The sequence below is a fragment of the Tachypleus tridentatus genome, chromosome 8 (genome assembly GCF_004210375.1).
Source record: "Tachypleus tridentatus isolate NWPU-2018 chromosome 8, ASM421037v1, whole genome shotgun sequence".
Classification (NCBI taxonomy): Eukaryota; Metazoa; Arthropoda; class Merostomata; order Xiphosura; family Limulidae; genus Tachypleus; species Tachypleus tridentatus.
The window spans coordinates 534,319-553,191 of NC_134832.1; the positions used below are offsets into that span (position 1 = coordinate 534,319).

At 31.8% G+C, this 18,873-nt stretch overlaps 1 protein-coding gene across 4 annotated transcripts in view; it reads left to right on the forward strand.

Moving 5' to 3' along the window:
* Positions 1-3,366: 3,366 nt before the first annotated feature.
* Positions 3,367-18,873, forward strand: part of LOC143258399 (zinc finger-containing ubiquitin peptidase 1-like) — a 56,835-nt gene continuing 41,328 nt past the window's right edge. The window contains exons 1-2 of one of the 4 annotated variants that reach the window (XM_076517284.1): positions 3,367-3,444; positions 14,283-15,158. In XM_076517284.1, the coding sequence (XP_076373399.1) occupies positions 14,360-15,158 (799 nt within the window). In that variant the 5' untranslated portion in view covers positions 3,367-3,444; positions 14,283-14,359. Of the gene's footprint in view, positions 3,445-3,629; positions 3,876-14,282; positions 15,159-18,873 lie in introns of those variants that run through there. The other 3 variants (XM_076517286.1, XM_076517288.1, XM_076517285.1) reach the window with 3 other exon arrangements.

An 18,873-nucleotide genomic window follows, 5' to 3' on the forward strand; every position in this document is an offset into this window, starting at 1 on the left:
ATACATTAGACCAGTAATCGACTATGCAGCTCCAGCATGGATAACTGTAAGTGATAAAATAATTAAAACAAAACTACAAACAATCCAAAACACACTCCTCACAACAGTATATAAAGTTCCAAGAGCAACATAATCTCAATTTATACATAAATATTCAAACATACCAACCATACCAGATAGACACCTACATAACACAATAACGTACTTCGATAAAAATTGGATAAAAAACGAATTACTTTGCGAATTAGACAGGTACCTCATACATAATGAAGTTAGTCCTAAACACCTCTAGCCGATCAATACATATTTTAAACATAAAAATAAATAAATAATAATAATAATAAATATCTATACATATAAAAATATAATGTAAAAAAAGTGCCACTAACAAACTAGACATCTTACTGATAGGGCAAAACATTATCTCTACATGTATATCAATACATGGACATTGCCCTGAAGAGGGTTGGAGTAAATTCAGCTCACTCTGGCCCAAAAATGCATTAACCACCATCATCAAACACTGCACAACCACACAAGTACAGGAAGAAGGAAGAGGTCAAAGAGAACCTGACCCTCCAGGGTACGTACATATCATACCCAAACCCCGAGAGAGAGAGAGAGCGAACGAATCTGAGTAAATGGATTATAAAATGTTTACGACCCTTCATTATCTGTTTAACAATAACGTGGTTAACAATGTGTATTGAAATATGCAATAAAATATTAACTCAACAACCAGAGGGACATACCCTGTATATGGGGTATTATCAGATCAAATTTCCGAATCGTTTTTAAAGTCTAATCTTTTTCATCTTTTTATTTGCGAAAGAAAGAAAAACTTAAAGGAGGATGCTTGTCATTTTGGATATTTTTATAAGTGAGAAGGTAATAGAACAATAAACTAATAACAAATTTTCAAAACATAAATCTTTTCTAATTAATCACAATAAAGGCTTGTGTCATACTTACAAGGTTTGTGTTTGTGTTGTCACTTTGAAATTATTTTTTTCTGCTGGTGATGTGCTACGTTTAACGTTCTACTATTGTTTATTTCTTTGGTTTGCTGGAAAACCTTAACTTAAACTCGACATATACATTTGAAAAGCTCTCCATCGTCTATCATTCAGAAATGTAACGTACGCACTCAGAGAAATTTGCTTCAGTACACGGTCGACATCAAACAGGATACTTTTAAGAAAATTGAACTCATAATTTTGTTGAGTTTGATCTGTAAATGCGAGAGGAAATTTAACAAGCCATCGATTGTTAAGTTGTATTTGTGAGCTAGGCCTATCAAAGGATTTAGATTGTAGATCTTAAATGTTATAATCCAAGGAATAAACAATTCTTTACAAATAAATAGATTTTTTTTGTTCCAAAATCATCAAACATAACTAATTTAATAAAAGAAACCATTACATTTACTAACAGTTAGTGTGGTATTTTTAGGCATAAACTAATTTCCTGACAAATATTACATAGTGAAACCCACTAATAACAAGATTTGTCCAGGAAATCTAGAATAATCTGAGCTTGCTAATTTCATCGAGTTTTTTTTAGTATTTGTTGAAATAATGAGACAGGATAACTTTTATCAAATGAGCACAGTTTTCTTATTAAGCAGACGAAAGGAAAATGTAGTGAATGTGAAAAGACAGTCACTTCTGCAGGATGGCTGCACATTGGATACACAGCTTTAATTCTCTTAAAGTATGCTGCCCCCCGCTAGTACAGCGGTGTGTCTCCGGATTTACAACGCTAAAATCAGGGGTTCGATTCCCCTCGGTGGGCTGAGCAGATAGCCCAATGTGACTTTGCTATAAGAAAATACACTTAAAGTATGCCTTTCCGATAAGAACTGTTGCTAGAACGTTGATCTAAGAAAGTACGCTTCAGTAAAACAGGTAAACTCAGTTTCTTTTTCCGGTTAACAGTGTCATCTCGTGATTTTTATTCTTTTCCAGCAGTGTTGGGTTGTAACATAAAGATAGTGTCAATTTGATTGGTAAAGGATATTACGAACGCTAATAATTTCAACCAGGAAACTGTATGTTACTGTAATATCCTATTGGTGAAAATAAACATTATCAACTTTAGAGAAAAAGAAAGAAAAAACTAGAACAAGAAACGTAAATGATTTTGTGTACCAAAAGTTTGTGCGTAAACTGCATAGAAAAAGAATAAATGAAAAACTATAAACTTTTACATAAATGAAGTGAAGAAAACATGAGATGTATGTTTATCGCTATAATTGCTTTATTTTTATTCAGTAGTTTGCAGCTGCTTTTGATTATTATACACACATTTCTACGCTAATTCTTAAATTTAAAATTATTCAAAACCTTTAAAATACGCAGAAATATTTAGTGTAAAAAATGTTAATATTATCAATATGAAATAATTTTCGTATCTTTATCACTTTATGCAACTTGAACAGATGACATAACAATCATGAACTTAGAATAATATGATTATCAGGATAATGGACGTCATATACACACGGTTATCAAATTAACACCTGATTAACTGGATTTTATTTAGAGCTTCATCCCTCGGTGGACTCAGCAGATAACTCGATATAGCTTTGCTTTTAGAAAACACACACACTCGAGACAGTGTGTATGTTTGGTTTTTGACGTAAGGTGTTCAAAAATAAATAAACGTTCTGTATATTTGAGACAATAATTTATAACGCCTTGCAGACACTTAACTAACGATAATAGTAGGTCATTGATTTATATATATTTAAGGTATGCTGAAGAGAAAAATAAGTTTAAAGTTAAATATTATTTAAAAGTTTTAATCAACTGAATGTTGAAATGATTTTATAGAAAGATTTGTGAGAGGTAAAACAACTTTGTTCGATGACCGTTAAACGTCAAACTACACAAAAGGAGCTGTGATCATGCCCATCACGTGTATCGAAACCCAGTTTTTAACGTTATAAACCAACATACTTACTATTAAGATACTTGGAGGACGGTAAAAATCAAAGTGTCCAAAAAAAAAAGTCCAAGGTGTAAGTCTTGGATACCATTTTCAGTATATATATATAGTTTAATTTTGTGCGTCAGTTTTCAAAGCAACACATTATTATTTTAATTATATCTTTTTTCCCATAATGACTCAATGATAAGTCTGAGGATTTATAACTCTAAAAATCAGATTTCGATACCCGTTGTGGGCATAGCACAGATACTTTGTTGTGTAACTTTGTATTTAACAACACAACGAAAAGAAATAATTATAACTTCTGAAAGGCCTTTAGTGCAATAATGTAATGTCATATATATATACGTATACGTATCTGTGTATACATATATATTTAAAATGTCAATTTTAATATTATTCATCGCTAAGTTTCCTGAATGTAGCAGGACGCCAGGAGGTCTGGTGGTGAAGTTAACCTCACGTTTATGTGATCCATTTTAATTTTTAGGTGTGAGTAATAATCTTATTTACGATTGTGTTTTAGCAATAATAGGTTGGAGTGTAAGGGATTTATTTTCTATTTATATTGTCTCTGTTTCAGTGTCCCTAAGTAGGAGGAAATAGTATTCTAAAAAATTAATATAATCCACTTGCCAACATTAGTTGTTCTATTTCCGAGTGCCACTGTTTTCTCTGCTCGTGGCTTGATGTTGTAGTATTCGTAGTATAACTAAATAAGCAATAGTACTATTAGTTACAGGATTACATAGGTTAGGGAAAACTGTGTTTACACCCGGCATATAATTAATGTTAGGCTTTTACTGATTATCAGACAAAGATAACCTGGTGTTAAGTTAATGTGCGAGTCTGCTTAAATGAGCTTACAGAGAATGGTATTTAACTTGTTGGTGTGAATATAATTTAGACGTAATTTTTGTCAGGTAATATTCTTATTTGATATTGGTATATTGTTGTATCTCTAGTACTACTAGTATGAATCTATGATTATATTGTTAATGCTATTTATATTAAAATTACGATCACTGTTTATTCTTTCTTTACTTAAAATCTTACTCTTAGGCCTAGAAATAAATTATTAGTATTAGTTAAGTACTTCTAGTCTTGCAGGTAAAATGTATTTACAAATTGGTAATACTGCAGTTATCTTGAATTTCTGTTCAGTTTCGTTAAATGTGGAAATTCTTTTAAATTTAACTTTTAAGAGAGTCTGATTCTTAATTAAGTAAAAATTATCATTGGCTGAAATGAAATATCTTCATGGAATAACAATTCTTACAGTTATGTTGACACAGTGTTGATCACCTAGATTCAAATTCTGTTAAATACTTTGGAAATAATCTTTGTAACTTAAATGATTAGGGCCACAAACCTACTTAAAATAACGAACAGATAATATTTTCAATATTCCATGTTTGAGCAGTTTCCAACTGGAGTGGAAATAACTGTAATATCTCTTTATAAGTGTTCTTATGTTAGGAACATGTTTGTAATTCTTGTACACATCCTTTTAAAATTAAAAGAAGCCAAGTATTTGGAGATGTGGTAAGAATGAGTAATACACAAAATAAAAATTTAGTCATTTTTTCACTTGTCATTTTGGATTGTTTTCATGATAAAATTAACATTGTTGGCTCGAACATTTATTAGAAACTTTTTATTGTTGGTTGGAAATTAGTTCTTTACAAATATGTTTTTATGTATAAAGTGTGTTGAAATAATTTGTTTAATATGTACCTCATATATAATACTAGCCACACTCCTCTGAATTAATAAAGCAATTTGAACATCAGCTTTACACAGCATTCTTGCTATATTAATAAATATTAATAGCTTACTATGTATATAATTTAACAAAACATAAATGAAGATAGATGGAGTATCCCACTGATAAATATTTCGAAACCTAATAATGCTCGCACATCATTGTTTTTCATTTCTTGCGACATGGACAATCTTTTTCTACCATCTTACCCTTAGACAATTAATGCTGTTAAAACTTTCCAATTTTTTCCTGCAAAACTAAAATAACAAATGCATCAAGTTAAGACAGGAATGAAATATTAAAATAAAGAGGTATGTACAAAATATTTACATTTGTTTGCAAATCTGTTATTATAACATAAAATTTAAGGACTATAGGGTGCTGGTTAGTGTATCTCAATTGTTTGATTCATGAAACTAGAATTAATAAAAAAACAAAACCTAGTTTGGTCTTTATCCTTTATGAAGCCTGGTATTGAACTCCCATAAATGTATTGCATCTGTCAATATCTGAAGGCAATTCATTCCAGTGGCCAATCATTGTGTTTGAAAAATAAATCTTTCATAGATGAAAATACATTGAACTGTACCAAAATGTATATTTACATGTCTTAGCCCTTCCATTCTTACTAGTAAATATCCCCATCACACCAAACATGCTCACCCTTTTAGCCTTGGGGGCATTATAAATGATGGTCAATACCACTATTTGCAGGTAAAAGAGTAGCCCAAGAGTTGGCAGTGGGTGGTGATGACTATCTGTCTTACACTGCTAAATTGGGGACAGCTAGAGCAGATAGCCCTCGTGTAGCTTTCCGTGAAATTCAAAACAAACCAAACCACACTAGTAAGAAGTTAAAATAAAGGTGATGCATCAATATTGTTGATTTGCTTGAACTTAAACATCTCAAACTCTTCATTTCTTCAAGAGAAGACAATTTTAGACACCTTTATCTGTTTTATAACAGTGGTTCCCAACCTTTTTTATGCCCTGCACCCCTAAAAAATTTTAATATGTTCTTGCACCCCTACAGAAATTATTTATTTAAGAATAAAGGTGAAGGTGGCCAAAACAAATGTTATCTCACACCCCCTGGAACACTATCTCACACCCTCAAGGGGTGCAAGCACCCCTGGTTGGGAACCACTGTTCTATAACAATTTTCCCAGTAGTAGTCATCTTCTGAACCATTTCTAACCATTCAGTATTCTTCTTAAGGTAAGAAGCCCAAGACTTCTGAATCATTTATAATTATTCAGTGTCCTTCCTGAGGTAAGGAGCTCAAGACTGTACACAAAGGTAACTTTGAAGATGTTTTCTTTAGAATAAACTCTGACAACAAATCCCAATGTGACCCTGTAACATTATCAAACTTTAGAGTTCTGTAATATCTCAAAACCTTTGTGACCATCTTATCTTGCACTGTGTAGGACCAAGTCATCAGTAAGAGCTTCAACTGCATTGGTACTGACAACAACACAAGTTTTGGAAACTGTTTACTAACATGGAGAAATTATTTACACAAGACATATAACACAAGACAAGGAACATTCATATGTTTAATCACTGAATTAAGTTCCGGTAGATTATGACTTGTACTGTAGTGCTTGTAGAACCAACAGTAAAAATAACTACTACATTTTCTACTTCACTCACTGGTGGCTCCAGTTTAGTAGTTTCTATTGCTTCTAAAGGCAGTGCTATGTAGTTTCTAATCTGCTGGTGCTTAATTGGAGTTGCTGCTCAGTGAAGTTTTGAGGTGTTTGGAGTAATCCATCTTTATATGTTAATATACAGTTACTGTGAGTTATGCATAATTCATTATTGAGCAGGTCAAGACTTTTGATGGCTAAGTCGTATGTATTAAAGAAAGACTCACATTTCTAGAATTTTTTTTGTAAGACAGGTGCTACATCAACAATCTTTCTGTCATTACTCTTAACTTAAAGTTCGACAGTATAAATTTTATTCTCGTTGCTTTATACTTTCATATTTTTTATGTTTTATTCAAAGTAGCTTTCTCTTTAGAATAGTAGTACTCAAATAATTTTTCTTTCTGTTACCAACTTAGCAAATGCTAGGGATTTCACCATTTTTCTTTTCTCATAACATTTCTGTTAGACATCATGAGGGTCTGTTATTATAAACTTAACAAGACTGTTTTTTTTTAATCTGTGATGATGAGAAAACCTACTTGTAGAGAAAAATATATATATATAAAAACGGGTGGTATGTGTAGAGAAAGCACTATGTAGAAGAGTGAACACCTTTATACCTATATTAATAAATATAATCCAACATCTAAGCACGCCCTCTACATTCCTACGCTCAATTACATAACTGTTTTCAAACATGTGGTTGGCTATCGGTCAGTTACCTCTTTCTTTCTTTGTGAACCTGACAATGACTGTAGAAGGTCGAAACATTGTTTGCTCTTTTACTAGTGCTTTCTCTACCCATACCAGCCATTTTTACATTTTTATTTTCTTTAATAGGGCCCTGTAGTTGTTGTTATGTTTTTCTAAAAAAGTGTTGCAATTTGTTACACAAGAGATTAATAACATGGATGTTTGTAGTTTTGGCACAAGAGTAAAGTTGGTTAGTTGTAGAAAGTAATGACTGATGATGGTGAAAGGTTGTATTTCTGACTGTTATTGCCCTTCAAGAATTGTTTTAAGTCATTTACTGTTAATGTTTCTTTTTCTCTTGCCAATAGTATCTATAACATTTTTAATACTAACTGTCTGAAATTTGCTGATGATAGTATGATGCAATAGTTTATTGTACTAAGAAGTTTTCTCATAAGGAACTTTGATATTTTTAGCAACTTGGCCATAAAGAAGAAACTTGGCTTAAATACTAAGAAATGTAAAGTTAGATACTTGAGGTATGCTCACTTGGAAAGGACTTACTTCATTTGTTAAAGGAATATTAATGATGTTGGAAAAACAATAATTGAAAGGTGATTGTTGATAAAACTCGAGCCATTATCTGAATCCTTAGCTGAAGTGAAAAGCTTAATTTAAATTGTGGGTTGTATTTATAGGACTTCTGAACTTAAGAACTATAAGGCTATTGTAACATGAAGACTGTCCTAGTGAAACATTTCATTTCTAATGAATAACAGTGGGCTTCTTGACTTACCTTAGCCATCTAATATTTTTCTTCTACCCTTCATCCTACTTCAGTCTTTATCCAGGAACATCTGTTGTTTATTTCCAACACTGGTCATTCATTCTCTTTTTATACTCCTTGGATGTTGCAGCTTCAACTTCTAAAGGCAAAATGTTCTGTAGGCTAATCACTATTAGAAAAGTTATTTTAATCAATAATCAACATGGTTTCACTGGAGGAAAATCTTGTACTAATCATTTGTTGTTTTTTGAAGATGCTTCTGTTTATGCAGATGAGGGTAAAGGTGTATCTGGATTTTCATAAAGCATTTCTTGAGATGTCACACAACAAATAACCTCTACAGGTGTGGGGCTAAGTTGGCTTATTGAACTGAAAAATTGCTGAAGGAAAGAAAACAGAGGGCTGTTTTATTCAGAGTTCTGTCTAACTGGATTAATATCACAAGTCAATAATTTATACCTATCAAAGCTTAATAAAAGTGGTACTTTGTTATGTTCACATAAAACATTTAAACCAGTTACTGATTTAGACAATACAAAGTACAATAATATTGGTGAAATGTATGTAGAATTACTTTCAAAAGAAGGTTTTTAATCACAGTTTGCCTTTGAACAAAATTTTTTCTTTTGATGTTTTTCAACAGCATTTAACAAATACACATTGTCATTTCCACAAAAAACTCTGTTTTCTTCAAATTCTGTCACACTGTCTTTAAAGCTAGATTGTGTTTTATTCAGACTGTCTGGTTCGATGGATGAATCACTTTCATTGTCACCAAACTCTAGAATAGATGCAATGAAAGCGATGTCTTCATCTAACAACTCTTGACTGCTTGATTCTGCTGAGTTGATGAAGAGCCACTTAAAAGTTGACATTGACTCATTAATACCTGCAGGAATTCTGTTTTGATTGTCACTTGCTGCTTCACCTTTCAACTTTGTCTTCTTAATTACCATGTTTCCTTTGAAACATTTCAGACATTCTCTGGAGTTTTCAAACTCTGTTATATCAAGCAGTTGTCCAATTTTATTAGCTATTTTTTTAAGAATTTTGTCATTAACATGCTCATTTCATGATGTAAGACACTTTTCTGGGATATTTACCCATTTCTTTGCTTTAAAGAACATGAGATATGGTTTACTTGTCCGTGAGAGCATTTTTTCTACACTTAAATGCATACTGGTGATATCAAGGCCTACCATTTGATTTGTTTTCTTGCATGAAACAATCATATTTATTGATGCTGATAATTATACACATCTTTGTTTTGTAGCATATGGTGTGATATGACTGTCACATACATCACTGATGACCTCTAGATATCTATTATAGTTTATATTTGCATCTTTACTGTGAACATCACTCAGAAAAGTTGTTGGAACTGGTACCCTCTAGTTAATCCATGTTTTGTTGTCAGCAGTTATTACTTCACTTCCTGTTTTGATCAACCTATTCTTATATCTTGTGGAGCTGAATATGTTTGTTATAAGAGATAGCTGTTTTGATTTGAAAAAAACAATTATTTGGATTACTGATGGAATTTTTTACATGAAATGTAATCCAGATTGCTGATTTCTGGACTAACAAAGGTTCACTGTAGTAGGACAGATTATATTTTGGTTCATGTTTACAGAAATATTGAATATAAGTAAAAATGTTAACATTTTTATGTCACTGGTTATGTCTTATTTAGAGCATTGTGTTCAGTCTTGGGATCCTTATCTGAAGAAAGACATTGAATTGTTGGAAGAGGTTCAGATGAAGTCTACTCGGATGGTACACAGGATGAAAATATCACATGAGAATAGAATAAGATCTCTGAAATTGTTTTAAGAAAAAAGGAAGAGTTAAAGAGAATATAATTAAGTTGCTCAAGGTTATCAGTGGAATTAATAATCATGATATACACTTTAAATATTTAATGATGAGAATGGTAAGACTAGGAAATCATTGGAAAGTTTTGACATCATTGGAAAGTTTTGACATCATTGAAGTCCTTGTCAGTTTAGACAATTTTACTTTTTCTAACACTGTTTTGTTTGGCTTTTGGAGTGAGTTGCCTTCAAATATGGTGGATTCAGTGAATTTTAGGAGGAAGGCTTGATAAATATTTCATTCATGAAGGCATGATTTGATATATCTTTAAAGTTGATAGAGTAGCTGTGCCAGACCAATGATGTCCTAAATATTAATTGGAGTTGTGTCTTGAGTTTTGCACATCTTAAACTTGGGTTCAGTAATCATGCTTGTTGTAAATTAATTTATGAAAATCTACTCTAGATGTGTGGATTCTGGACTTCTGACAGTTTTAGAAACCTTGTTTATATTTTTGATCTTCCCTTTTCTCCAACAAAAATATGTCAAGAGAATTTCAAATCTACCCCTGTACTATAATGATCCTGATAGCTCTTTGGAACATTTCAAATGGTTTAAAATAATATAATGTGTAGAGATAACTAGGGGCCTTTCCTTAAATAACTGAATGCAAAAGATGGCCATTATAATGTTATTTAGCTTAGTAAAATAGACTTAATTTTTATACTGCTTTATTGGAGCATAAAAAAAGAGATTTTATTTGTATATTCAAAATTGTAAGAAGCTTAGAAATAGATTTTTTGAATAATAAGGTTAAAGGTGTTAAGATTTTAACTTATTTTTTTTTAAATTTGTAACCTGTGTTGTCATCAGTAAAAAAAAACCTGTTTTTGAAGCTTGTTTTTAATTTGTAATAATTTAATTTTTTGTTTATTTAGCAATAGGCACCAGTTTAGAATAATTATATTTTTTTAGATGAACTTTCACTGCTTGAGCTATAGATAACTCCTCCAGTACCAGTCTTAAGTAGACACAAAAAGACATGTTGCTGAACTTGTATTCCCTACCTATTATTTATCATATGAGTAATTTTGTTTGAGGCAGTTGCCTGAAATATTTCTTAGATCATTATGTTCTGAGATTATAAACCTTAAGTGAAAAGGTTTTCAGTGTTGTTGTTTGTTTTTATAAACTAAATAATGAATACAACTAATTCTATTATATATATATATTGTCAGAAAATATTTTATATATTTTTTTGTCTTGTTGCAACTTACCGGTCATTAACTATCAGTGAATTGCCTATGTACTTATAAATTCTTAGCTGACAGAGTACATAAAACATCATTATACTGAGTTCTCCAATGCAAATATATCATAATATCCCATAATCTTCTCTAAGTACTAACAGCCTTCTGACACGTAACACAGAATCAAGGAAAGGACCTCGGGACTATTTCTGGAAAGTCAACATTCTTTCTGAGATAAGGAGATCAAAGATGTACACATTATTCCAAATGACACCTGATTAGTGACATATGGAAAGATTATTACCTACCTTGACTGGTAATCATCCATAAATAAACCTAAAATTTCTTTTTAATCAACCACTCTACAATCTAATTAACTAGTCCTTCCACAACTGCTACTATTGTGATATTCTTAGTTAACCTTCTGAGTTATCATATAGCCTTGTAAACTTCCAACCTGATTATCAACTTTTAATTTATATTTATGTTATTTATCCATATCTTTTTATCTTAAGTAAGCCAACTTAAGGTTTGTTCTGCCTCATTGTTGGTGTCATTCTGATGGTAAGTCTCCCACAAACCATTGGTTCAGTGGTAAGGAAAGTCAGTGCTTATAATGCTGAAAACTGGGCTTCAGTATTAATGTTGACCACTTCACAGATAACACTGTGTGTTAAAATTAGGGTTCAGAAAATTAGGAACTAAAATTTTTTTTTGTTTTTGTCTTGTCATATCGAAAAATCAAACCTAATTATACACTAATCACCCTTCCTTAATTGTTTTTCTACTTCCTTTCTTGTAGCCATATCTTTTGTTGTTAACAATAAATTTAAATTGGCATCACACTATCAAATGATCTCTGACCATCTAATGTAGAAAACTTTTCTAAATTACTTCAAGAAATCTCTCAATCTCTGTTTCACATCATATAACTTCAATTAATGAGTCTAGTCTTCTGTTGTTATTGCAACAGTACATTTGTTAGTAGCAGCTCTGATTTCATTATAAACTTTTTGTTTGATCTTATTTGTTTGATTTGATGGTTAAAACCATTCTACCTGTCATTGTGACCCACACAGATTCAACCTCATGACTGTCATTTTTATATTTTTAAGCCCAACAGGCTGCGGTTTATCCATTATACAAAGAGCCACCACAATCTTCTTTTAAAAAGTCTTAATAGTATTTAATAACTTGTTTCCTGGAATTTCAAAACTAATTTATCAGTATACTCCAAATCTAAGCATATTTCAGTATCTCATTATATCATATTCTTCCAATAATCCTGAACTAACTTTTTTAAATATTGGAATAATAATAGTAACTCATTCTTTATCTCACTATGTTTGACTTCAAATCTTTGAAAATGTTTAACTTGTAATGCTCTAAATCTGTTTTTAAATTCCTAGTTGCATAATATATCAATCTGTGTATTCTAAAGTTCCTTATCCATGTGTAAGTTTAATTTGAACTATCTCTGATTAAGTTATTATTAAACAGCTTCCCAAACATTGTAATCATTTTTAGTACCTAATCAACCATTACCCTCAAACTAACCTACATTTGCTCCAAGCTTATCAATATCAGATATTGATAAGTATTGCTGTATCTAGCCCAAGGGAGCACTCCCACAAATATTACACATCTTATTCTATCCCTAAACATGTGAAGGAACTCTTTGTACTTTTTAAGCAACTCTTCTGGTTTATATATTCTAACTTCATTCACTCTGAACAAGATTACTGCTTATGTAGATGAGGGTAAGGGTGTAGGTTTGGTGTATCTGGATTTTCAGAAAGCATTTGACAAAGTGCCATATAAAAGGCGTGTAAATATATTATCTTTGTCTGGGAGATAAGTCAGCAAGTTAGGTAGAAGAGTGGCGAGATGAAAGAAAGCAAATGGCTGGTACAAATGGAGCTCAGTCAAACTAATTAATGTTACAAGTCCACTCCAGAGCTCAGTCTTAGGACCTTTTCTCATTTTGACTTGCACCAATGACATAGATGAAGGAACAGTCAATAAATTACTTAAATTTGATGATGATATTAAAGTCTTGGTGTTGCTAGCTATGAAGAGGATGCTGCTGTTTCACAAAAGGATTTGAATCATTTAGTGAGCTGAACAAATAAATGGCAGATGATATTTTAAATATAATAAATGCAAGATAACACGTGGGTTAAAATTTGCATTATAAGTATAGTTTGGATAGGAATAACCTTAATGGAAAGAAAGGGATCTTGATGTAATAGTTGATCGGTCTTTGAAACTCTACAAGCAGTGTGTTGTTGCTGGTGGTAGGTTAAATAGGACTTTAGGTTGTATCTTCATAAATACTGAATACAAGTTTAAAGAGGTCATAATTTCATTGTATGAGTCACTAGTTAGGCCATATTTAAAGTATTGTGTTCGGTCTTCAGACCCTTACTTAAAAAAAAAAAAAATGTAATTGTTGGAAATAGTTCAGAGAAAGGTTACTAGAGCAGTGCTTGGGATGGGAAATCATATTAGAAGAGATTAAGATCTCTGAAATTGCCTTATCTTGTAAAAAGGAAGAGTTAGAGAGGATGTAATTGAAGTGTTTAAGATTGTAAAGAAAATTGATAGTGTTGATACATCATCTTTTTTTCATATTTAACAGTGAGAACAGTAGGACTAGGGGACACAAATATAAATTTTGGCAGGGTACGAGTCATTTCATCTCATACAGTTTTACTTTTCTAACAGAGTGGTTGGTCTTTGGAATGAATTGCTTTCAGATATTGTGGAAGCAGTAAAATTAAGTGAGGTTAAGATAAACCTTGATAATTATATGAATGATAAGGGTTGGCTTTAAGATTTTTTTTTAAATATTTATTTATTTGGTAGAAATTTAGTTTAGAGGATGGTACAGCTAAGATGGACCAGCAAGCTTTGTGTTCTGAAACACTTATGTTAATTTATGCAGATGATAAAAAAAAGTATTACATGCATTATAACATACTATAATGAACAGAAAATTCCAGTCCTGGCCTTTTTATGCTCACAACTTTAGATAAGTTAACCAGTTAGAAAGTTCCTTACTTTTTTTTTTTAACCTCTAAGATGAAAAATTAATGTAGATGGCAGATCAATAAATGTTAGAAGTGAGTAGCTTTGAATGATTCCATTTAGCATTTTACTGGATATTCTCTGTGTTATGTCAACATGTGATGTTGTATCCTAGCATTTGGTTTCATTTCACTTGTGAAAGAAAATAAAGTATGAGGGCAAATGAATGGATTCAAATACAGAGATGTGTTTGACAGAGGTACCTTTGGTATGCGAATATTCCTGTGTGTTTCAAAGAAGATTTTTTTCTAATTTATTGAATTTAACTTTTTCAGAATACTTCAACCTGTGTATTTTGAGGAACAAGCTAAACTGTGGGAAGTTTTAACATCTCGTCACATTGATTTATAAGATGGCTTCCAATAATCAGGAATTGTTTTGTTGTGATATTTGTGGGGAGGGAAGAATGACTATTGTTGATCTTAAGTCCCACATGGTTGTTGCTCATATTGAAGGAGCAATATCTTGTCCCTTTTGTGACTTAGGAGATATAACTGTTGATGAAATGTATGATCACGTGAACAGTGTTCACCTAGACTTGCAAAATCCAGAAGGGGAAAACCTTGCTTCTCCTCAAAATGATTCTCAGCCACAAATCAAAATTGACAATTATGCTTTTACAAATTCTTATGCTTCAGAGTCTCCTGAACGAACAAAACTTAAGTTAAATCTTAATTATGCTGCTGCTAATGCATCAGTATTAAGTCCCCAAAGTTGTGAGTCATCAGGATTGATAACATGCCCACTGTGTAACTTTAAAGATTCTTCACCTAATAAAGTACAGGAACATGTTAATCGTCGACATTTTGATCTTACTAGTCCATCATTTCCAGATTTTTTGTCACCTGACAGTGCAGGCAATCTTGTGTTTAAATGTCCAGTGTGCAGTCGAAATTTTGAAACAGGTTCTGATCTAGAATTGCATGTTAACCTTGATCACCCAGACATTCTCAGTCCAATAAAGTCTTCTGAAGTGACTCCTAGTGATGAGAATTCCAATGAATGTTGTCCAATGTGCAGTCGATCAGATTTTGCCAATGGAATGGAACTTGCATCACACATCAAGGAACATTTTGATCAAAAGGTTCAGTCTTCAATGACAGTGTCTCCTCAGACCCCATCAAAGTGGCCATCAGTTAGCAACTCTGAAGGTAAAATTGTATATTATAGACAATACTTATAGCACAATACAATACAATAAAACTTTTAAAAATTAGAGCAAACTCTTGATTACAGCATATTATATTTTGCACTTTCAGTTAATCTCTAAATAACCTTGTACAGTTGAGAGGGAAGTAACTTTGAAATTGGAAAATCTTTGGTTTTCTGTTCTGGAAGAAACTAAAGAAGTTAAAATTGGCTTCAGTAATTCTTAATCTGTTATTAGTGCATTTCTTACTCCAGTGCTGTGATTAGGATGGGAGCTGTTTGATTAGGACTTGAGTCCTCATGGCTTAGAAGGTTGTCTGTCTGTATCCTATGAACTGAACTACTGAACTTTGATTAAAATCACCAAATATTCTGTATTATTATTATTATTATCACACTAACATGTAAGTAAGTTATGGTTGGTGTCATGAAAATCCTTGAACAATATGAGATTACACTAATGTTACCGAGTGATATAGAAACAGCACAAACTTGTTAAATGTATTTTTTTTATTGTAAGCAAATATACATGAATATATATGAGCAGCACCAAAAAATACAGCACACAATGTAATAACATTATATTATTTAAAGACTTCCACATTATGTTGTAAATAAACTGAATGATAATGATAAAAGATAGTTTGATATGTTGTCACTTGTAGATTGGAAATATGATCTTCATATAGTTGTCAAAGATATTTGGCAATACATGTACATTCAAAATAAATATAACCGTCTTATGACTGATGATAATTATCTCAAAAGAGCATGGACACATTTTTGTATTTGTTGGTGTAATAACAATGTAGAAAGAAATAACAATTAGTAAAATCATAGGTTGCTCAGAAGAAATGATTTATTTTAGCACTCTTGTTTTATCAAATTTTATTTGGAAATTAAGAATTTTTTTCAAATACTAATGTACAGAAAACAAGAGAATATTTAGTTCTTCAAGGTTTTTCTTTTAAACCTGCCAGTGACAAAAGTAAAGTACTCTTTGTTCACTTTATTTTTCAGGAAATCATTGATTTCTCTTTTAAACTTGTGTATAATGCTGACTCTACCATTGCTGACAGTAACAAACCCATCACTGTGTTAGAAAACGTAGTGATTTAATTGTTATTCTCATATTATAGAACAAGGAAGTCCAAAGTTTTTTTTTTTCCTATCAATACCCCAGATAGTCTTGTAAACTTTAACAAGATTGCACAATCTTACTCTTTTGCTGAGAAAGCACATTAAGAGATCTTAAGTCATTTCTGTAAGATAAGTCCTTCATCCTGGGAATCATCCTCTGAACTTTTTCCAACATGTCAGTACTCTTTCTTAGATAAGGAGATCAAAATTGCACATTGTTTTAAGTGAAACCTAAATAATGATTTATTAGATATATATAATTACCAATTTTTTATTGTAATCATAATGGTAATAAATAGACCTAAAATTCTATTAGGTTTACTACTAACAACAGAGCACTGCCTGTTGGCTTGAAGTGGTTTGTCTACAACTGTGTCATGATGCTTTTCTCCAACCTTATTATTGGTCTATGCAGGTTGTTCCATACACTAAACTATTAAAGAAAATCAAAACAGGAAACATCTCAAAGCTACCCTTACTATCTAAATCTTTATCAAACTTGCTTTTAACCTTATTCAATTTTACTGCATCCACCACATCTGAAGGAAACACATTCCAGTGGTCAAATACTTTTAGAAAAATAAAACTGTCTTAGCTGAAGGTGTCTTCACCTTGACAAAATTTATATTTGCTTCCCATAGTCATACAATTCTCACTATTAAATATGAAAAAGATGATGCATCAACACTGTTAGCTTCTTTTACAATAAAAAACACCTCAATCAGATCCCATCTTGTTCTTCACAATAATTGTAAGCTTTATATAATTAAAGATGTCTTACTGAACATTTGATCAGTTTACCAATTGATATTCAACATCTTTCTTTAATGCTGTGGTATTCTCATTACAGATAGAAATACCCGAGAGCTTAAAGTCGTTGGCAAACTTTACTAATTCACTATTTATGCCCCCACTTTTTCATTTTAGTTACAGCTAGGTGATAAGTGAACTTTGATAATAATGAGACTTGGGTAGTTGGAATATTTAAAAATAGTAACACTCAGAAACACTAACTTTGCAAGTTGTTTATTTTTCAGTTATGATACTAATAAATTAAGTTGAACATTCTCAAATTAATCAATTAATAATGAGAAATGATAATGAAAATATTTTCATTATTTGGATGATTGTGATAATTAGAAAAAGTAATAATCAGACGTGCTAATTTTGATCAGTTGATTGTTTTCACGACATTAATAATAATTTAGATTGATATTTTATGTGATGCTGTTGTCTAATCAATGCTCATAGGTAATGAATTGTGAAGATTAATTGAATTAACCAGCCAACTCTGATATATATTCATTCTCATAAGTCCTTTTGCATGACATAATTTCTTTTCCAAAACAGAATGTCACAGCTAAATGCCTTAAGTTTAAAAAATAATAGGAAAGATGTACGTAACTATACAAAAGCTAAAAATATGGTTAAATAAGAAATAAGGAAATTAAGAAGGGCTTGTGAAAAAACAAACAGCTGACTGGTAATGTTAACATTAATAGGAGATTTTTTTTCAAGTATGTTAAAGTAAGAAAAAGTGGGATTGGTTACTGAAAGGATGCATATAGCAAGATTTTTGTTGAAGACTGACCAAGCTTTTAAATTTGTGGTGTTTTTTTATCTGTTTATGTAACAGAAGATATTGGTAGTATTTTTAACCATGAGTATTCTGTGGGTATTGATCTAATCACATAGATATTAATCTTTTGGTGATAAGTAGAAATGTTAAGAGATTAATAACACAGGTTTACAAAAAAATATTTTTTGTCTGAGGCAAGAATGTGAATAGGTGTTTTTTACTAATTTGGGTGTGCTGAATTCAAATTTATAAACAGTTTTGCTCTATCACCTCTAGTTTTCTGGCTTTTAAATAGTCTCATTTTAATATATACAGAGTATATACGTGCTTATTTCAACAGTTGCAGCAGCTTATTACAGATAAAACAGGATAGATAAAGAACATTGACGGAATAAATATACTTGGATGACACAATGTACACAATTCATAGTACTGCAGACAGTTAGAAGTGTTTTCTTAGATGATCTGGTGTATTTTGCCTCCGGGATGTCACGCAAGAGCATCCAGCAGAAGTCTCCCATCATGCTGGGGTTCCACTTGCCTTGGTAGTTGCTCTCCATCTTCGTAATGTCTTGGTGGAATCTTTCTCCGTGCTCATCACTCACTGCTCCAAGGTTTAGAGGGAAGAAGTTGAGGTGGGAATGGAGAAAATGAATTTTGAGTGACATTCGGCATCCCATATCCTCATAAGTCTTTAGCAACTTCTCAATACAGGCTTGGTAATTTGGCAGCGTGTGTTACCAAGGAAGCCACTACAGACTGACTTAAATGCTTCCCATGCTCTCAGTTCCTTTAAGGTAAGAAGCTACTCAAAATCAGTATCCTTCAGCACTTCTCGGATTTGAGGTCCGACAAAGATGCCCTCTTTGATCTTAGCAGCACTGAGACCTGGGAACACAGTAGACAAGTGTTGGAAGGCAGCACCATTTTTGTCCATGGCCTTCACGAAATTCTTCATCAAACCAAGCTTGATGTGAAGAGGAGGAAGAAGCACCTTC